The sequence below is a fragment of the Elephantulus edwardii genome, unplaced genomic scaffold (assembly GCF_000299155.1).
Source record: "Elephantulus edwardii isolate Elephantulus edwardi_28Jun2011 unplaced genomic scaffold, EleEdw1.0 scaffold00019, whole genome shotgun sequence".
In the NCBI taxonomy this organism is placed as follows: Eukaryota; Metazoa; Chordata; class Mammalia; order Macroscelidea; family Macroscelididae; genus Elephantulus; species Elephantulus edwardii.
In genome coordinates, this window is record NW_006399769.1 from 9071968 (window position 1) to 9093537 (window position 21570).

Sequence of the window (21570 nt, forward strand, 5' to 3'; positions counted from 1 at the left end):
CCACCGCGGTCACTTCAGACAGGGCGGCATGGGGGACACTGCCCTGCTGCCACCGTGGTCACCTCAGACAGGGCGGTACTGGCTGCCTCCACCCCTCCAGGACTGCTCCAGCCCCACCACAGTGCTAATAATCACAAAACCAAGGGCCTCTCCGACATTCATTCCATTGATGTCCACTGAGCACCTACTGTGAGGTAGCACTGACGTGGACACTGGGTCACAGGAGGGGACAAAATTGAGAAAAATCCCTTCTTCGATAAGCCAATGTTTTAGTGGGAAGAGGCAGCTAATACAAACAGGCAAGGCAGGTGGGCACAGGGCAGGACCATAAACAGGCAATACTGCAAGTGTGTGATGCTGCTGGAGGATTGCAACTCACTAGAGTTGGGCTGTAATAGTTCTAGAGTGGGCTTACTCAAGAACTTTCTGTAGGAGCCTACATTGTAGCTCCACCAAGTTCATTAAATAAGAGAGAGGGAAGGAGGAAAGAGGAAGAAGCAAAACTTCCAGACTCTGAATCTTTTCAGGTCAAGACCAAACTCCAGGCTTTGATTGACTTGTCCCACCTCCTACTCCAAACCTCCTCCCACCACTTTCACTCCCCTCTTCACGAGAGCCCCTGCACACACGTCAAAACCAGGGCCTCTGAGTCCAGCTTTTCACTCCCCTCCCTTCCCCTCCCCTCCCCTCTCCAGCTGCTCCTCAGCTTCTCTCCATTCTTCAAATTCTATGCAGCTTTCTTTACACTGCAGCCATCTCCTGCCTCAATGACCTCTTATCCTTCCACACTCTGACCAGGAGAGAGGAGAGAGAGAGAGAGAGAGAGTGTCCCTGTCTCCCAAAGGGAAGAGAAAGCAAAGCATTTCTCATACCATCTTCTCTAAGCACGTTTCCTCTTCTGTATAATAAGAAAGTTGCACTAAGTTTATTATTTTCTCAAACACTTAAATAGGGCCTCCTCTGTGCCAGGCACTGTTCTGAGCACTTACTGATATGAATTCATGTAACCTATATAAATCCATGAAAAACTGTCTCTCCATTTTATAGATGAAGAAACTGAGGCACAACAAGGTTAAGCAATGTGCCCAAAGTCAGTGTCAAAGCCAAAAGCCAGATCCCAGAAGACTGGTTCCTGAGCTGGTTTTAATCACCATCCTACAATCCCATGAGCCCACAGAGGAAGGCCTGGTCAGTTTTCGGAGACTAGAGGTTCTCATAACCAGACAACTCTAGCAATAAAGGTCCCCCAGCTCTGAAGTGGGGTCTCCAGTTTGCTTTCTGTAATTGGAGATCTTGAGCACATTCCAGGATTCCTGGATGGGTTGCTGGAGAGAGTTCCCCACCAAGATGTTGGCCAGCTGGATGAGAATTCAGAGCTGTGCAGGCAGATAACGTGGAACTTGTGCATACAGATGGAACACACACACACACAGACACACAAAGACACACACAAAGACAAATACACCCTCTTGCTCGTTGCAGGCACCGGGAGCAGCTCAAGGTCATGTTCGTTGGAGGCCCCAACACCAGGAAGGACTACCACATCGAGGAGGGTGAGGAGGTAGGTCTTGACACAGCCTTGGGTAGGACCGCCTGTCTGCAAGTGGGGGGCTGCCTAGTTCAGTGAGTTAGGCCGGAGCTGATGGACGAAAGAGGGACGGCTGGGCAAAGCACTGATGTGGAGGTAGCAAAGGGGCATGGCCAAGGTCACAGGAGCGTCTGCTGCCTGGAAGGAAGGAGGATGTGGCACAGTGGTGCTGAGCCATCCCCTCCTTTGGGAGCTCAGCATCTGTGTGAGAGTGTGAGACTCCAGCTGTGTCATGGATTGTCCATGCTCCACGTAAGACCACCTCATTGCATCTAGAATGGAGAAAGTTGGTCTCCAAGGTGAGACACAGCCAATCCCTCGAGGGCTCCCCCTCAGGCCCTAGGTTCTTCTGAGGCAGGGCCAAGTCCACAGAAATAGTGATGGGGTGAGCCGAGCTGAGGGATAGATAGGGTGGATGAGTGGGGTAGGGACAGAAGGCCTTCCAACCAGATACTTGGGTCCCCAGGAGCTATATGGGGAGGGAGGCAGGTGGGAAGGTTATTTTCAGTTGCTTCCTATTCATCTGAAAGCTGAACAGAAAGTAAGGAAGACAAAGGAAGGATCACTTCCTTTGAATTATGATGTTGGCAGAGTACTGAATAATCACATAGACTGCAAAAAGAACAAACAATCTGTCCTGGAGGAAGTGTAGTCAAGATGCTTCCTAGAGGCAAGGCGGGGAACTTTGTCTCATTTATTTTGGGCATGTTGTCAGAAAAGGACTGTTGTCGTGTACCATCGTGTCAGAACTGACCCATAGCTGACCCTCCAGCGAGTTTTCAGAGGCAGTTAACTACACTGGAGGAGATTGCCTATCCTTCTCCCATGGAGCAGCTGGTGGCCTCGAACACTTGCCTTCGGGATTGCAGCACAGTTTCTTGCCACTAGGCCACCAGAGCTCCCTAGGAGGGAGCTAGTCCTTGAAAAAAGATACGCTGGGGAAAATCAGCAAAGGAGAGGAAGACACCAAGTTAGAAGGATTAACACAGTGGCTGCAACACTGGGCTCGAGCCTGTCAGAGGTCATGAGAACGGCACAGGCTAGAGCAAGGGTCCTCTCTGTTGTTCATCGCATGGTTATGAGTTGTTTCAACGGCACCTAACAAAACCTTGAATTTTGAACTGTGTTTCTTTATCAACTACCCACAAGTAAAGTATGATTATAAGAAAAACATGTGCCTCTGTAAGGAGTGTTACATGCACCGAATGCCCTGATTCGGCCTCTTGCCTGAACAAAGGATTGACCAAGTAAAAGGAGGACCTGCCACGGATGGATCTCCGGTTCCCCTGGTTTTGACTGTCAAAGGCTGAGCCTTTGCTAGAGCACGGAGTTGAGACGAAAGGAGAAGAGATAAGAATGAAGGTGAAAGTAAAGACAATTCTTTTAGAAAAGATTCATTCCAGAGAGCATGACAAGTCATTTCTCTAAAAATAAAATGGAGAGGAAAGATCTTGTGTCACGTGTGTTAATATAGCTGGTTGGGGCAATATAGCTTCTGGACTTTGAGTCAGAGGCAAAGGGATGATGTCTTGGAGCGTTCAGAACTTGGAGGGTGGTTCCAGTCCTTTGTTCTTTATGTCATTCGTGTGCCTAAAACACATATCGGGCTACTTTGGGGACAGCCTCCACTGTGCACACCAGGCACGTGGGCCTAATGTTATTGGCTCCCTGGTTTTAACTGGATCGCTGAAACCTTTGCCTCCGGTTGACTTTGAACATGACTTTTGAGGCTTTCCTTATCTCACTGGCATCTGTTTTCCCATTCCCTCCACTCAGCAGTGTTTTCGGTGTGAACTCACCCAGTTCTGACTCTGACAAGGAGAGGGAGCTTGGGTGGCATGGCCTGCAGCCTGGTGCGCTGCTGACCAAGAGGCTGTGAGGGTCAGGTGAAGACATCAGGGCTTCCGAGTCAGAAAGATGGGCTGTAGAGATGGGTTGTCTCCTCCCCTTAAGATTTACAGCCTTAGAAACCAATAGCTGGTCACTTTTTTACTTTCCTAAAGGTCACTTCCTTATATAAGGTCAGAAGGTTTTAAAATTATGTTAAAAGTAGCGAACTGAAACTCTCAGAAAAGGATTTCAACCTGATAAGGAGGTTGTCCTCAAAATTGTCCTGAAATGAGGACAGCTCTTCCAGACGAAACAGGACTCCTCTCTCTTTTAAAATATCGTTGAAAAACTGTTGGTTTCCTATTCCTTTCTTTCCTGTTGTGAGGGGATGCCTCTTATTGTAGGGGTTACCTTGTGCCTCTTATTGTAGGGGTTACCTTGTGCTGGAGTCTGAGTTCTGGAGTCAGCTTGGTCACAGCCTCTGTCCTCACTGCTGGTGTCTCAGCCTGTCAAGGACTGGAGGAGCCCTGAGCAGTCAGGACATATTCTCCTGGTGCCCACTGTGTGCACTGGGAGCTTCTAGCCAGTGTGGTGAGAGGCAGGCCAGTAGGTCCCTGTCTCACGCTGCTGCTTCAAGGGGCTGCACTCTTCTCCTGGGCACCTCTTGCCCACAACTTACCTCACTGAAAACTACCGTCCTCTAAGGAAAACAAAAGTTAGCAGGAGAAGAACTATATTAGGAGTAGCCCACCACTGGGGCCACTGGCAACATCGTGATAGATGGAGAAGAGATTGAGGTTGTTAACAGCTGCAGTTTGCTCGGTTCCACAATCAACACTCTTGGCACCAGCAGCCAGGAAATCAAAAGACAAATTGCATTAGGAATATCTGCTGTCAGGGACCCCTCTAGAGTGCTAACGAGCAATGATATTAGTCTAGAGATTAAGGTGCGGTGCACTTCATTCAGGCCATGGTCTTCGCAATTACTTGCTATGAATCACAGAGCTACACAATGACCAAAGACGACAGAAGAATTGATGCCTTTGAGTTGTGGTGCTGGAGAAGAGTATTGAGCATACCATGGACCACCCAGAAAACAAATAGGTCTGTCTTGGAGAGGGCTGTTTCCATACATACTTTGGACGTGTGGCCAGAAGGGACCAGTCCTTGAAGAAGGACATCATTTTTGAAAGAATGGAGGGACAGCACAAGAGAGGAAGACCCCGAATGAGAAGGGCTGACACAATAACTGCGGTAATGAGGGTAGGTGTGTCAGGAACAGTAAGATTGGCTCAGGATAGAGCGGGAGTTCAGGGCTATTGTGCATAGAGTCATTAAGAGTTGTGGTTGACTCAATGGCACATAACAAAAAGGAGTGAGTTTAGAGACTAAGACGTGACTGATTCAAGTAATGATATTCTCAGTTGCTTGCTATTGATTGAAAGTTGGACACTGACTAAGGATAACAGAAGAATCCAAGAATTGTAAGGTTGTTTGGGCAGAATTAGGTAAATGAGACTGGGTGGAAAGAAAGTTAAAGTAGATAGCAATGAGATAAGGAAGCCTGAGAAGTCCTGTTAAGAGCCAATGGAAGACAAAGATCATAGAAAGATGCCCAGGAAACCCGTAACATTAGACCCAAGTGCCTGGCAGGTGCAGTACAGGCTGCCCCACTCCCAAGCAGTCAGAATATTGTTTTAGACACATGAGTGACATCAAGAACAAAGGACTGGGACCACCCACCAGAGTTTGAACTCTCACCATTCTGTCGGCTCAGACTCAAGCCCAGAAGCACACCCAAAGCAGCTACATTAACCAGTGACACACGTGGCATGCGGTCTTTTCTCCATTTTACTTTTGGAGAAATGACTCGTCTCACACTCTGGGACATATCTTTTCTAATAAAATTTACTTTGCTTTGACCTTCATTCCTGTCTCCTTGCCTTTCCCTCGCAACCAGGTTCGCTAACAAAGTCTCTGCCCACACCAGGATTCTTTTTTGAGCAGGTCATAGCCAAGCCAAAATCACTAGATTTGTTTATAGCTGATTTTTCTGTTGTCTCCTACCTGGTTCAATTCTTAGTCCAGGCAAGGAAGACAGAATCAGGGCATTTGCCACATGTAACAATGGTGACAAATAATAGATGTCCAAGATCAAGAAGTTGTCCAAGCCGAGCAAGGGAACACTGTATGATTTGAAATCAGGGAGGGTGTGCATTGGAGCCATATCCTTTCTCCCTATTACTAAATCTGTATGCTGAGCAAATAATCCATGAAGATGGATTCTGTGAAGAGGAATGTGGCACAAGGATCAGAGGAAGATTCCTCAACAACTTGCTTTATGCAGATGACACAACCTTGCCTGCTGAAAATGAGGAGGACTTAAAGCACTTCACTTACTGAAGAAGATCCCAGACTTCAGCCTTCATTTTGTAGTGAATACATCTTAACATAAAAAACAACAACAAAAACAACACACAAATCCTCATCACTGGAACAATATGCAATGTCATGATAGATGGAGAAAAGATTGAAGTTGTGAATTATTTCATTTGACTTGGGTCTACAATCAACATCCACAGTAACAGCAATCAAGATAAGATAAGTTGCACTGGGAAAATCTGTTGTCAAGGACGTACCTACCCAAAGTGCTAAAGAGTAATGATGTCATTTTTAAGACTAAGGTGCACCTGATCCACACCATAGTATTTTCAGTTGCTTCCTATGCATCTGAGAGTAGAGCATTGACTAAGGAGAGAGAAGAAAAATCAATGACCTTGAGTTGTGGGGTTGGAGGAGAGTATTGAATATCTCATGGACTGTCAAAAGAACAAACAAACCTGTCTTGGAGGAAATACAACCAAGGTGCTCCTTAGAGGTGAAGATGGTGGAACTTCTCACATACTTCGGGCATGTTGTCAGAAGGGGCCAGTCCTTGGGAAAAGACATCCTTCTCGGAAAAGGGGGGTTGGAGTCAGAGAAAGAGAAGATCGTCAAAAAAGATGTATTGATTCAGTGACTGTAACAGTGGGCTCAGACTTTAGAGGTCTTGAGATGGCACAAGATACGGGGCGGTTCTGATCTGTTGTTCGTAGCGTTGCTATGATTTTAACAACGATGCATGTGACAGACGTAGCGGGAAACACAGTTGTCCGCTTTGTGTTTTCTGGTCTTTTTTTCTGTCAGCTTTAGACAAGAGGTGTCCACTCTCGGTTAATTCTTCATATTAGAGAGATCAGAGATGCAGCAAATCAGAGAATGTGAGGATGACACAGGATGGAGCGAAGTTCAGAACTGTTATTTACAGCATTGCCATGAGTCAAAAATCAATTTGACAACACCAACAACAGCTTCAAATCACGCCTCTGGTTTTTACCATTTGAAGCCATATTTTCCTCTTCTCTGAGTTCTGTTCTCTGCAGCCGAGCCAGGCCCTAACTGTTCAGTGCCACCGCCCACCCACTCAGTCTCTCGCACTCTTTCCTGTGGGCTGGGAGTCAGACCCGGCTCAGAGTCTGTGCCTCTTTGTAGCTGTGTGATCTCAGGTCAGACATGTCCTGTCACCTCTGTGAACCTATTCGCTCTGGGGCCGGGCTGGCTGGAAGGACTGCATGGAGTGTGTGTACAGCCTTCGAGCTATGCTTTATACACTCCTTCTGTCCCGAAACATGCTCTTAAGGCCTCTCAGGAAAGCCAGACTCAGTTCACCATCTGCCAGAGTCAGTGCAGCTAATCTTCCAGGTAGCCCTAGGCCTCCAAACATTATTTACTTTTAAACGGACCACAGTTCCTTTTGGACTGCCCATGGCTGTTTGGCATGGTGCTTGGTGATGTGCACCTCTGCTCCTGGTCAGACCTGTCACTCCTCATGAAGAGTCCTAGGAGGAGTGACAAGATTGAAGAAAACTCTGCTTTGACATGTGCTGTTACATTTAGCCCGAAAATGGCTCAGGCCAGTGACTCAGACACACTCCATACCCCTCTCCATTCACTTCCACTGTGCTTGCAGGGCCTAAAGGCTGCAGCCCCTGCTCAGGACTCTGAGGGTCCCTCTTACCCTCATCCACCCAGGTGGCACCTCCATTCACCACTGCCCACATACATACAGGAACCTCACAGTTGGGAGTGGAGGACACATGCTAAATTGCTTCTTCAGGAAGCCTGGTGGTTGTGGTTTACCATCAAGTTGACTTCTAGTCATTGAGACCCTATGAACAATAGCCCTGAACTCTGCACTTTCCTGAGCCAAGCACACCATTTCTGATGCACCTGACCCCATTGCCACAGTCACTGACTGAGTCAATCCATCTCATTGAGGGTCTTCTTGTCCTGTGCTGACCCTCCACCCTCCCAAGCATGATATCCTTCTCCAAGGACTAGCCCCTCCTGACAATATGCCCCAAAGTATGTGAGACGGTGTTTCAAAACCCTTGCCTCTCCAGGACAGACCTGTTTGTTTGCTTAGCAGTGCATGGTGTGTAAAATACTCTTCCCCAGAACCACAGCTCAAAGGCATTGTCTTGTTTCTGTTAAATAATGTTTATGTTGTTATTATGAACTGTTGAGGCAAAACTGACTCAACTGTCCCTCCAGCAGCTTCTCAGAGGCTGTAAACGTCACGGGCCTTCGGTTTGGGGAGCACATCTCTGTATCACTAGGACACAAGAGCTCCCTTAAATAAGGTTTATGGGGAGAGATCGATACTAAAACTGTTTCTCAGAGTAAAGAAACCTAACATGTTACTCTCTCACCCTCTTACTGCTATTAATCAGAACTGATTCACAGCTGACCTCCTGCAGGTTTTCAGGGCTGTAAATTACAAGGGAAGAAATTGCCCATCTTTCTCCTGTGGAATTTCTGGTAGACTGGAACCAAGACTGGGTTAACCACTGGGTTAGCCGTGCAGCTCCTTACTGACTAAGCCACTGATGCTGAAACACAGGCATAGATTACATGTAACACACACAGACACAGACACACACACACACACACACACACACACACACACACATACACACAGAGTACCTCATCCACCAGGTGCTTCTTAGAGGCAAGAATGGTAAAACTTTGTGTCACACACCTAGGCCATGCTGTCAGTAAAGGATGGTCCTTTGGAAAAGACATGCGAGGAAAGAGGAAAGTAAAGAAAAGACGACCCTCAATGAGATGGCTTAACACAGTGACTATAGCAATGAATTTGAGTATGGTGGAGATCTTGAGGATTACACAGAATAGAGCAAGTTTCGATCTGTTGTTGTAGGGTTACTATGGGTCATAATGGACTGTCACTGTTGTTGTTATGTGCCGTCGACACACTTGTGACTCATTGCAACCCTATATTCAACAGCTTTAAAGCCTGATCTATCCTGAGCCAACTTCACTGTCTTTGACACACACCTACCCCCATTACCCCAGTCACTGAGTCATCCAATCTATCTCATCCAGAGTCTTCCTCTCCTGCGCTGTCCCTCCACCCTTTCAAGCATGATGCCCTTCTCCAAGGACTGGTCCCTCCTGGTCATATGCTCAAAGTATGTCAGACGGAATTTCAAAATACTGGCCTCCAAGGAGCACCCTGGTTTCACCCTTTCTATGATAGATGTTTGTTCTCTTAGCAGTCCATGGTATGTTCAAGACTCTTCTCCAGCACCACAACTCAAAGGCATCAGTTTTCCTTCTATCATCCTTAGTCATTGTCCAGCTCACTGATGCATAGCAAGTAATTGTAAAGGCCACAGCCTGCATCAGGCACACCTTAGTCTTTACACTGGCATTATTGCTCTTTGTAATAGTACCTAACACTTATCCACAGTCCCACTACTGAGGGTGGGAGGGGAGCAATTGTTAACACTGCCTCGTTTATTTATGAATAGCTACATAATTGGAATCCAGCTAGGATAGTTTGGAATCTTTAACATCATACCTTCAGCTATTCTTGTTATATTAACAGTTGTTAAATATAGTGCTTAATGTTACATAATATTTCATATTTTGGATCAATTGAAAAATGTATACAGTTCCCAATAGTTTTGTTTTGTGTTTTTGTTGTTTGTTTTTACTATCACTAATAGTAACAGGGGAAAACCCTGATTATCTGAGGCCATGATCCTAAAGTGTGATCAGCTGCCCTGGTCTGCCCAGGACTTCCCTGGTTTTAGTGCTTAATGTCTCTGTCCCAGGTATCTTGCCAACCCCAATCGTGCATGTGGTCACCTACAGGCAAGGGAACTGAGAGGACTCTTCCTTCCCTGGTCAAAGGGTTTGTGTTGTGTTGTGTTCTACCTCTGTTTGCTGGTGCTCAAGCTGACTTCTTTTAGTGGATACTGTGACAACAAACTCTATCTCTGTTAATACTTTAAAGGATAACAGTAATTATTCCTAATGATAACATCCCTTCAGCTGTTTGGCTGGGGCTTTTCACACTCATGCACTGTGTGGCATGGAGGACAGAGTAAGCCTGCTCCCCCCTCCCAGGTCCCTGGCGAGCTCGCAGAAAGCCCTGTCTGAGGGACTTAGCAGGGGAAATGCAGCAGGTGTTCTTGGGGGAAGGCAGGCAGGGAATGCTCCCATTCCACGGCCCTGACCCACCCTGGGCTCCCAGCAACACTGAGTCAGCCATGCTTACACCCTGAGTCCTGAAGGATTTGAGAAAGTTCACTCCAGCCCATACCACAGCATCATCCGGGCCAGTCACAAAGAAAGACTCCAGAGTCACACAAAGACGCGGGTCCCAACTTCGGTTCCAGCACTAACTACTTTACTCTCTAAGCCACAGTATCCTTGTTTTATTTTCTGCTAAATGAGGCTAATGCTTCTCTGGAGGTGATTGTAAAGAACATCAGTATTTAAGCACGTTTGCCCAAGTCTTGGCACCCGTAGGCCTAACAGCCCATCGGCCCTTGGAAAATAAGTGGTCCGGGTGTTGGCTGTTGCACTGGGCACTTGGCACTTGGCATAGCTTTCGTGTTGGAGTCATGCTGTCCTGTGTCTCAGCACTGCTACTGTGTTGGAAGACTTTCTGGAAGTTTCTGGTCCCTCCTCGGCAGAGCCCAGGGCTTGGGGAATAGTGGAGAACCTGTGTTGTTCCACAGGTGTTCTACCAGTTGGAAGGTGACATGGTTCTCCAAATCCTGGAAAAAGGGAAACACCGGGATGTGGTCATTCGACAGGGAGAGGTGAGGCCTGGCCCTGGGCAGGGGTGAGGGGTGCCAGAACTTGGAATCTTCCCTTCCCCCCTCTCCTGCCCTGGCTGAGGGCACACTCTCCCGCCTTTTCCTGCCTCCTGACCTGTCATACCCACGTTCTCCAGCGCCCCTCCCCTAGGTGCCCTGTCCTCTGCACAGCAGTGACCTCCCCGCCCCCCTGTGGGCAGCTCAGGGCCCTGGGGGCTGGGAGGTCTCGGGGAGAAGGGCTGACAGTCCTCTCCCTCCCACCGCAGATATTCCTTCTGCCGGCTTGTGTCCCCCACTCACCGCAGAGGTTTGCCAACACCGTGGGGCTGGTGATTGAACGGCGGCGGCTGCCCACCGAGCTGGATGGGCTCAGGTAGTTGGTCCCTGTCTGGAGGGCTGGTACAGAGGGGCGGCAATCAGCAGAGCTGGGAGGTTGGCTCCCAGACAGACTCCCAGAATCACTGTCTGGCTACTGAGAGGATTTGGGGGCTTTATGGTTGAGGAAACTTGTTTTTGTAGTGTGCCATCGAATCAGAACGGACGCATAGCCGACCCTCCAGCGGGTTGTCAAAGGCAGTAATCACAGGGCAGGAGATGCCCCAGCTTTCTCCCTTGGGGCATCTGGATTCTGCTGGGGGTGGGGGGGGCGGGGCAGGCGGGAGGTAGGGGTCGGGGGAGAAGGATGTTTTCTGTGACCCCCCCTCCCCCCTGGAGCCAGGTCAACCTGATGACCTCCTGGCTAGGAGAAGCTATGCTTTCTGTACTGGGGCCACCTGGGAGGGAGAGAATGCAGATAGCGGGGACGGGGGTGCCACGGTCAGGCTCACCCGACCCCAGTGCAGTGGGGACCCTGCCCAGTGTTGCCTCGGCCTCAGAAAGGCCCCCAGAGCACCCTCCACGTCTCCACCCCGTTTATCGCACCAACTCAGGTGAGGTCGCACCAGTTCCCACTGGGCACACCACGTGCGTCAGCACAACTTTGGCACACAATTGCCAGGGGCTGATGTTTGGGCTGGAAGCCGAGTCTCAGACCAGCCTTAAAGGTGCTTCTGGATTGGGCTTGATCCCTTAGCCTCTTGTTATCACTTTTGTGGCTGATGCTACAGTGGACACCGGTGCGCAGGAATCCGTTTGAGTTCTTGTTTTCAGTTCTTTCGGATATATACTTAGGAGTGGAATTGGTGGCTCCGAGGAATCCCCATGCTGTTTCCCACATGACTCCACCATTTTTCAGTCCCACTAGCAGTGGTGAAAAGAGGTCTGGTGACACAGTTCGTAACGTGTTAGACTGAGGAGGAAAAGATCCGAAATTCTAATCCACCAGCTGCTCCTGGAGAGAAGCTGGGTTGGTCCATCCCATAAAGATTGACAGTCCTGGAAACCAATGGAGAACGCGCCAAGTCGGCGTCAGCGGACGGGCAGTGAGTTAGTGAGAGCGCCAACCAGGATGCTACTTCCTCCACATTGTCTCTAATTCGGATCGTTTTCTCCTGATAGCCATCCTAATGGGGGTAGAGTGGTGTGTCATTGTGGAATTTTACCTTTTCACTTACAAAAAAAAAATTCAAGTATTTCTCAAGAGTGCTTTTACAATTGTTAATGGTTGCATAATAATCTCCTGCACGGCCCCGTGTTGTGAGTACAGACCCCCCTGCTGAGAATTTCCCACATGGGGCTTTATATCGACAGTCCTGAGTGATGGAGAGGACGGTGCTTCAATATCACTGTACAGCAAATTCAATAACGGGTTTCATCTGGCTGCGTCTGACATTTAATAAAAACCAGGGACTTGACATTAAAATGTCACCCCATAGGCAATTCCTAGAGGGCGTCTCAGTCCAGTTCTAAAGCCCTCTGGAGCCTAGGATAGACTGTAAGGCAGATGCACCATGTCTCCAAACCACCTCCCAAAAGCAGGACCGCCTCTTTGTGGGGGTAGGAGTTGCAGAGCAGACAGAGTTGGCTGGGAACTTAAGCCCATCCAGTCAACAGACGCTGGAGCATCTACTTGTCCTGCACAAGGGATCTAGGACGCCACAGCCCTCACTTCCCAGACCCTCCCCAGGGCCCTGGAGGAGCCATGCTGAGTGCAGAGGGAGCGGCAGGGGTGTACACCAGGCTCTGTGCGGGTATGTGGGCTTTCCTCTAGAGAAGAGGCGCTGAGCCTTACACCAGTTCTCCACAGCATCCATGACTCTGAAAAGAGAATGCCTCTCCTCTGGGGAAGTCCTTTGAATGTTAGTTACTCTATCCTACTCCTTAGGCCAGCATTCAAGCAGGGCAATCAGTCTTTGAAAGGCTCAGCCTCAGCCTCATTGGGGAAAACGGGACACTTGGATTAGATGTTCTCTCAATGTTAACCTCTCATGTGGAAACCTGGAGTTTTGGGTGCTGTAAATCATGTGGCAGGAGACTGTCCACCTGAATGCTTCAGGCAGGGGAAATTCAGTGGTAGAATTCTTGTCCTCTGGGCAGGAACTCCCAGGTCCATTGCGAGCCAGTGCACCTCAGCAGGTACTCACCTTGGTGCCAGGGGGAACATGTGTTGCTATGACGCTTAACAGGTTTTAGGAGAAAACTAAGAAGGACTAGAAAGCAATTCTGACCTCCAGATACCACCCAAAGAAAATGTATCACACTGGCTGGGTCCCCAGCGCATGGAGGGGACACTAAATTGTGTTCCACTGCTTTTTGAGGTCACCATGTGTGAAAGCCAATGCCAAAGCAGCTAACACCAAAGGCCCAAGGCAGGCTTGAGTCTGGCCTTGTTCTATCACCTGCAGGCTGTGGGATCCCTGCCCACTTGCCAAGCTGCCCTGAATTGCAGAGTCCTATCTGCTTCACAAACGGGAATAATGTTAAAGTTGTCAATAACACACCTGCACATACCCACTTTGGGGCACATATGTCACCAGCAAGAAGAGGCTGTAGGTGAGAGGCAATGGCTGGAGATGCAGATCACAGGGGAAGCAGGTGGCATCATTATGCATGAGCTGAGCCATGCCCGCGGGAGGCAGACCGGCTGCCCAGGTGAAGAGATAGCTGGGTTGACACCCCCCCCCCATGTTCTGGCAGGTACTATGTGGGAGATACCACGGACGTCTTGTTTGAGAAGTGGTTCTACTGCGAGGACCTTGGCACACAGCTGGCTCCCATCATCCAGGAGTGAGACCACAGCCTCCCTCGGTGCACCCCCAGCCCTCCTCCTCCTCATGGAGCACGCAGACTCCTCCAAGCTGTTCTCCCAGGAGCCCAGGGTCACCACACCTTAGAAATTAGAGAAAGGATGGGAGGGCCTAGACTGAGGACCCCAGAGAGAGGGGAGAGGGGGTTGCTTCATGGGGCTGGAGGGATGTTGGCTCCTGGTCCCGAGGCGGAGAATGCATGCTCGTGTGTGCGCCTCAGTCAATACAAGCTGGCATTTGGCCTCCTCCTCACCCATCCCGCAGGTTCTTCAACTCTGAGCAGCACAGAACAGGAAGGCCCATCCTTGGTGAGCTCCTGCGAACCCTTTTTCTCTCTTCTCCCTCCTCTCCATAGCCAGGTATTCCTCAACCCAGGATATCAGAGACCTTGTTTTGGGTTGTTGTGTGCCGTCGAGTCAGAGACAACCTATAGCTGATCCTCCAGAGGATTTTCAAAGACAGTAAATCCCATGAGAGAAGCTCTCCTGGCATAACTCCTTCCCCCTAGGCCACCAGAGCTCCCCGCACACTGACAAGAGCCCCCCACTGACCACGGTCCTACTGTGTTGCAGACCAGCTGCTCAAGGAGCCACCATTTCCCCTGAGCACACGGACAGTCATGGAGCCCATGTCCCTGCAGGCATGGCTGGACAGCCATCAAAAACACCTACAGGCTGGCACACCTCTCAGCCTGTTCGGGGACACATATGAGACACAGGTAATGCATGGGGACAAGGTCTTTGCCCTCGGAGGACGGTCTGCCCCATCCCCTGACAGTCTCCTGAAGGTATCAGAATTCTGGGGCATTTGGCCAGTTACAGCCTGTGTTTGTGTTACAGCTGTGTTTGAAGGTGAGGGGTGGGTGGAGGGGTGCAAGGAGAGAGAAAACTAAACAAAGCTGACCTTTCATCAACAAACACTTGTCAAGTGGCTGTTTCAGGTGCCCATGGGAGAATTAGATAGTTATTGCCTCAAAGAATGCATTTTCTGGTAAAGGAGTCAGACAAGTGTTGAGTGTTGACAAGTCAACAGTGTTGAGTGACAAGTTACTAAGCGGGTGTTAAGTTATTTGGTGGAGACATTACAGGTAGACACAGGAGGGGGAAAGGAGTAACTAGGCAGGAAGGGGAATCAGGGAAGACTTCCTGGAGGAGGTAGTGTGGAGTCTGAGTTTTAACTCTAGTCTAAAAAGAAATGAGAGTAAAGAATAAAAATAAAGAAGAATCAGGAGGTGAAGTGTGCACACTAAGTGAAGAAAAGCCTATGCCGAGGTCTGGCCCTGCTAGACACTGAGGTTGGCCAGAGCGAGGAGGAGGCAGCATGTGAGAGGCCCACTGTGCGAGCAGCTGCAAGGTCCAGGGCTCAGGGGCTGGGCAAGGCCTAAGGGCTTGTCTTGGGGGCAATAGGACTTCATTCAAGAATTGAAGCTTAAGAGTAACTCAACAGAGTGGTGTTTCACAAAGACTGTTTGCCTGACCTGGAGAGAGGTCAGGAGAGCAAGAGAAGCAATGAGCTGACCTGCTCGGGGGGGCTTGTGTGCGTGCTGTTCTTGAAACACCCACCTCCCCACCTTGGCAAACCCGCAGCCATGTGAGTTAGACACCCAGTGGAGGCACGCTCATTGATGCAGACAATCCCACAGGGCCAGCTGCTTGGAGGAGGCCAGGCACCAAATTCCTTCCCACCCCTCTTGGTAATGACAATCAGCCCTGAGATGCTTCTTGGGCTGCTATTCCCACCTGCCTCAGTTTACACAATGCATAACCACGTGCAGGACTCCCACTCGGCATCTGTTGTCTCGGGACCCAGAAGGGTCACACGGGCCTCTGACCACACTCACAGTGGGGAGATTGCAGGGACTTCTGGGGAGTCAGCGCGTGTGTTTCGTGTGTCTGCACATATGACAGGCTCATGTGTATATGTGTCCTGGCAAGTGCTGGTCAGCATCAGCACCTGCAGGTGTGCCTAGAGGCCACACTGTCCCTGAGCAGCCACGCATGGGCAGCACCTGTGGTAACAGGAGGCCGGCCCTGCATGAGGCCGCCTCCTGTGTGAGGCAGGAAGCACCGGAAAGATCTGTGCCACTCCCACCAGGTTGTTGCCCATGGACAAGGCAGCAGCAAAGGACAGAGAAAAGATGTGGACATATGGCTATGGCAGTTGGTGAGCATGGCCCTGGGAGAAGGGGTGCCCCACACCCTCCTACCCACCAGAACTGAGTGAGCAGGGCCCCTGGGTAGGGGGGGGTCCCAGGTCCCCCGTCCACCAGGCCCGGGCCTCAGCTCAGCACGGAGGCCAACAGCATGTTTGATTCTCCTGCTTCTCTCTCCCAGGAGGGCTCCTCAGTGGTGACGATGGGAGGACAACGCCTCAGCCTGGACCCCGACGACAGCCTCCTGGTGCCAGCTGGGACTTCGTGAGCACCCCCTGGAGCCCATCCACACACCCAGAGTGGACATATCCAACCTTGGGGCTCGTGGGATGCAGCTTCGCCTGAGCCCTGCCCATGTGTCTCCACAGGTATTCATGGGAGCGTGCAAAAGGTTCGGTGACCTTGTCTGTGACCCAGGATCCCGCTTGCAAGAAGCCTTGCAGGGACCCCAAGTAGCTGTGGTGTGTGTGAGCATCACTTCGACCCTGCTGGGTAACTCTCCCAGGCCCCACTCTCTGCAAGGAGATCCTGTGCTGCTGATCAGAGGCGAGGCCCTCCACACCACCGCCACCCACCTGGCTGCTGTTCTCTAGGGGGTTCCGTGCCCCCTACACCACCAGCAGCTTTCAGCATGACACTGCCAGCCCTCTGCCCCCACAGCCCTGCACAGCATTTAGTGGCTACCAAAAAGGGCCATAATAAAGGCTTCCCTGTGGTCTGGCTCCGAGAGGTTGCCGTCGTCTGCGGACCTGTGCACGACCCTGTGTGTTTCCCCGGGACTGTTTGTGTGGGAGCACTGTGTGATCATGAGCCTGTCAGGACCTTTGGCCAGGTGGCATTCACTGTGCGTGACCTCTGAGCTGTGTGTGTGTGTGTATGGGAGCTGACAGCATCTCTGCTTCTTTCTCTGTTCCCATTTATTCTTTTTTACATAACTTTTTCAAAAATAGCATCTACGGAGGTTTTTCCAAATAACAGAAGTGAGGTGCTAATTGTAGAAAATGCAGAAATGCAGAAAACCACAAGATGCCCCCACCCAGAGTGTAACCACTGCAAAAGCCTGAAGACTATCACTGGCCTAGAGACATGCTTTACCAGGCCTCAAGCCCTCCCTCCGCCTCCCAGCTATGCACAGTGTCCTACAATTCAGGGGGGCTACCCGGAGGGCAGGACCCCTGAGAGGTCAGAGTGCACGCAGCCTGCAGCGGGTGCTCTGGGCTGGGTTGTGACAATTCAAGAGCAGCTGAAGAGTAACTGAATCTAGGTCAGATGGGGCAGCTCACTGCTTGAAGGTAAAACTACCTAGGGGGAGGGGGGAAACAAGGGTCCGAATCCTCTGCCCAAGTGGCTCCCCAATGCGACAAGCTCCCTTGGGCAAAGGATATCCTCATGGTGCAAAATGGGTTTCCAGCCATGAGAAATGTTCTCTTCCCTACGGACTTCAAGTCTCACCAGCAAATGAAAACAGCCCTAGTCTGTAAGATTCACAGGAGGCAGGAAAACTGAGGGCAGAGGTGGGGGCTGTTCACTGTGAGGTTCAGGGAAGGAGCTGAGAACATAGATGGCAGGGGACCCCGTGGTGAGGATTCTAGTGGTGGAAGAAAAGGAGTTTGTCCACAGCCAAAGGCAGGCCCAATGCCAGATAGAAAGTAAGGAAAATCAGACTTTGCATGCATTTTCTTGAAAACCATAAACTTTTATGTAACTTACAACTGCAGAAGGTCAAGGATTGCAGCCTTCAATACGGACTGAAGCTCAACATCAAGAAAACAAAAGATTTTCATTACTGGGCTGATTGGCAGCATTATGATAGATGGTGAAGAGACTGAAATGGTTGACAGCTTTAGTTTGTTTGGCTTCCACAATCAACACTCTTGGTACCAGCAGCCAGGAAATCAAAAGACAAATTGCATTGGGAAAGTCTGCTGTTAGTGACCTCTCCAAAGTATTGAAGAGCAACGAAGTCAGTCTGGGGAGACTAAGGTGCACCAAATCCAGGCCTTAGTCTTCACAATTGCTTGCTATGCATCAGAATGCTGGACAGTGACTAGGGATAACAGGAGAGTTGATGCCTTTGAGCTGTGGTGCTGGAGAAGAGTATTGAGGGTACCATGGACTGCTAGGAGAACAAACATCTGTCCTAGAGAGGGTGAGACCAGGCTACTACTTGGAGGCAAGGATTTTGAAGTTCCGTCTGACATACTTTGGACTTCCAGGAGAACAAACAGGTTCATCCTGGAGAGGTGAAACCAGGCTGCTCCTTGGAGGAGCTCCTTGAGGCTTTTTCTGACATACTTTGGGCATTTTGTAAGGAGGGACCTTGGAGAGGGACATAATGTTTGAAAAGGTGGAGGGATCACAAAAGAGAGGAAGACCATTGATGAGATGGACTGATTCAGTGACTGGGGTAATGAGGGTGGGTGTGTCAGAGACAGTAAAGCTGGCACAGGATAGAGTAGGTTTCAGGGCTGTTGTATATAGAATCACTATGAGTCACAAGTGACTTGATGGCACATAACAACATCATCATCTAACACAACTCTCCAAGAAGGTAGAGATGCCCATTTCACAGGTGGTAAGAGGTTTGATGAGAAGCAGACAACCCCACTTGTCTTTGTTTGCTGCTTCCCATGCTGGTTCTCCTGTGGCCGCCTGTCCACCTTCAGCCGTGCCCAGCTGGAGAGTCCAGGAGGGGGGTGAGTCGGGGGCATCTGGGTGGGAAGCCTGAAGACCTGGACAGAGTTGGCAGCACTTGGTGGTGCAGACCAGCTGGTGATGGAAAGAGAGGGCAGAACATAGCCTGGCCTGGGAGATCAGACCACAGCTTCCTTTGGCCCTGCTGATGCGGTCATGAGGAGCCTGAGTCCCTGAAACCTCATCTGCCCACAGGCCCGGCTGTGCGGGCTCGTGACAGCGCCACCCAGTGGTGGAGCCGGACCAGGGAAGGTGACTGGGCTGAAGTCACCCAGTGCTCCCATTCTGCTCTGCAATGAATCCTGGATGGGGAGTGAGTGAGGTGGACCAGAAGCCATGGGGAGGAAACTGGAGGAATCTCAAGGATAGTCTCTCTGCGGGAAGAAGTCTCCAGTCTCCTAGGTAGTGGCAAGAAAATGCTGACAAGAGAGCCCTCTCTGCCTGTGGAATGAAGTTTATCATGGACTTGGGAACCACGACCAGCTTTGAAATTACCTGCAATCTGGGAACAGTGAAAAATGGACATAGGCCCCTTGTGTGTAGTTGAGTCAATACCAACCCCTGGTGGCCCTGACTGTACAAAACTACTACCTCACAGGCTCCCAAGCTTGATGGCTTACTAGGTCAGATCCACCAGGTGGGTTCAAACCACCAATGTTTTGGTTGGCAGTGGAATGCTTAACCACTGTGCCACACCCTCCACCCCTGGCCAAAGCCTTGAGGGGTCCTGTTGACTGAATTCTGCCTCTGTGAAGCAAGTTGGTGGGGCAGTGGGGAGGCCAGGGACCTGCACATCTGCTGTGGGTTGGGGTGCACAGAGAGGTCTGCATAATCCAAAGAACGTCTGGTGGCTACCAAGTCCAAGTGTGGGAGCACCCAAGGCTGTTCAAACTCTCTCCTGCATCCTCCACCACTCACCCCCTCCCACACAGGACCTCCAGCTCAGCCCTGCTTCCCCTTTTGCAGGTCAGGGTGAATTCCAGCCCCATGCTGGGCTCAGGGACCTGTGTGGCAGTCACTCCAGCACCAGAGAGGGAAGGGCAGGAGAGGTGGGGGCACAGGCTTCCCCTTCGCCTGTCAACAGGAACACTGATGCTGATAAAAACCCCAGGATGTTGCATCACTGCAGCTGGCCAATTGATAGCGTTTGCCCTACACTCGGTTCCAGACACCCAGCAGGAGAAGCCTCCAGAGACTTCATCCCCAAGGCCAAGACAGGGGCAGCCCATGGGATCCAACAACCTGAGTTCGCCTGTTCGCAGGCCCTCACCGCCTGCCTTCCTCTCGCCCTCTGCCTTCCCCACCGTGCGGGAGTCACAAGTGGAGGGCTGCACCCTGATTCCCTCCTCTACCCTGACGGCCTTCATGGCCTCCTTCCTTTGCATAGAGTTTGTGCTGGGTCTGGTAGGGAACACACTGGCCTTCCTCATCTTCTGCTTCTACACGCGGCCCTGGACCTCCAACACGGTGCTGCTGGTCTGCCTGGTCCTTGCAGACTTCCTCCTGGTCATCAACCTGCCCCTGCGGGTGGACTACTATTTGTTCCAGGAGGAGTGGCGCTTCGGGACCGCCGCCTGCCAAGTCAACCTCTTCATGATCTCCAGCAACCGCACGGCCAGCGTGGTCTTCCTGGCGGCCATCGCGCTCAACCGCTACCTGAAGGTGGTGTGGCCCCACCACGTGCTGAGCCGGGCCTCGGTGGGCGCGGCCGCCTTGGGGGCTGGTGGGCTCTGGGGGGTCATCCTGCTCCTCAACGTGCACCTGCTGCAGGGCATGAGCTCCAGTAGTGTCTGCCTCAGCTACCAGCTGGGCACGAACTCGTCGGCCTGGCACCGTTGGCACGAGGCACTGTTCGTGCTAGAGTTCTCGGTGACGCTGGCCCTCATCCTCTTCTCCACGGTGAGCATCTGGCGGACCATCCGCCGGCAGGGCCTGGAGGGCCAGGCGGGCCTGCGGAGGGCCATGCACGTGCTGCTGCTGGTGGTGGCCGGCTACACCATCTGCTTCCTGCCCAGCTTCGTCTTTGGCATCATGACGGTCGTGGCCTTCGAGCTGCACGCCTGCCACGCCTTCAACACCTACTCGCGGCTGTTCCACAGCTCACTGGCCTTCACCTACCTCAACAGCGTGCTGGACCCCGTGCTCTACTGCTTCTCCAGCCCTAACTTCCTGCACCAGATGCGCTTGCTCCTGGGCATGTCCAGCAGCTCACAAGGCTCCTCCAGCAACGAGAACTCCTACGTGGCCCCTGCCCGGCGTCTGGACGCCCCTCGGCAGGCGAAGGAGTGGAGGTCTGCTGTAGGGGAGCAGTGACAATGCCACTCTCTGGCCTGTGACCGCACGTGGTGCCCTAACCAATCTGGCAGGAGGCAGCTCTAGGCCAGTGCCAGGTCACTGCAGCAGCAGAACGCAGGGGACAGCAGGGAGAAGGGTGCTGGCCTTGCACAGGAGCACGCACAGCGTGGGGGCAGGGAGGAAGGAGCAGGACGCCAGGGGAGACAGGCAGGGAGCCCCCAGAACTCCTCAAGGGCCCCAGCTGCCCCATCCTGGGAGTTGAGGACATAATTACTGCAAGAGCTGAAAGCTATTTTAGAAAGCAGATAGCTGTACTTACTGGGATGATCTCCAGTTTGTTCTAATAAACTTCCTTTCTGAAAATTTAAGCCAAATTAGTATTTCTCAGTCCAGCCTGCGAGTGGGGTCAGTAGGATTCCAGGTGAGTGCCCTGAGGCAAAGGGTCATCTGGGGACAGAGTGGGGCACTCAGCAACCTTCCCCACAAAGGACACCATCTTCCACAGAGCGAGAAGCCCTCACTCTCAACTCTGCCACTGAATCAATTCTGACTCCCAGTGACCCTCTGTTGGGTTTCCGAGGCTGTGAATTTTAAGAGACTGCCCATCTTTCTTCCACATTGCTGCTGGAGGACTTGAACCACCAGACGCATGGC

At 51.2% G+C, this 21570-nt stretch overlaps 2 protein-coding genes across 2 annotated transcripts in view; both read left to right on the forward strand.

The window, feature by feature from the left end:
- The window catches only part of HAAO (3-hydroxyanthranilate 3,4-dioxygenase), a 17790-nt gene extending 1407 nt beyond the window's left edge, over positions 1-16383 (forward strand). The window contains exons 2-10 of the mRNA XM_006882380.1: positions 1483-1561; positions 10510-10593; positions 10857-10963; positions 13666-13755; positions 14040-14083; positions 14348-14493; positions 15870-15938; positions 16109-16191; positions 16296-16383. Coding sequence (XP_006882442.1) covers positions 1483-1561; positions 10510-10593; positions 10857-10963; positions 13666-13755; positions 14040-14083; positions 14348-14493; positions 15870-15938; positions 16109-16191; positions 16296-16383 — 790 coding nt within the window. The remainder of the gene's footprint in view (positions 1-1482; positions 1562-10509; positions 10594-10856; positions 10964-13665; positions 13756-14039; positions 14084-14347; positions 14494-15869; positions 15939-16108; positions 16192-16295) is intronic.
- A 175-nt stretch (positions 16384-16558) lies between these two features.
- On the forward strand, positions 16559-20934 carry OXER1 (oxoeicosanoid (OXE) receptor 1). Its single transcript, XM_006882381.1, has 2 exons — positions 16559-16708; positions 19588-20934. The coding sequence occupies exons 1-2, from the start codon at positions 16559-16561 to the stop codon at positions 20932-20934; spliced, it is 1497 nt and encodes a 498-aa protein (XP_006882443.1).
- Positions 20935-21570: the final 636 nt, after the last annotated feature.

Coding starts and splice junctions, on each gene's coding strand:
- OXER1 (XM_006882381.1), top strand. CDS start 16,559: ATGACACTGCCAGCCCTCTGCCCCCACAGCCCTGCACAGCATTTAGTG. Junction 16,709..19,587: donor CTGTGTGTTTCCCCGGGACT/GTTTGTGTGGGA, acceptor CCCCTTTTGCAG/GTCAGGGTGAATTCCAGCCC.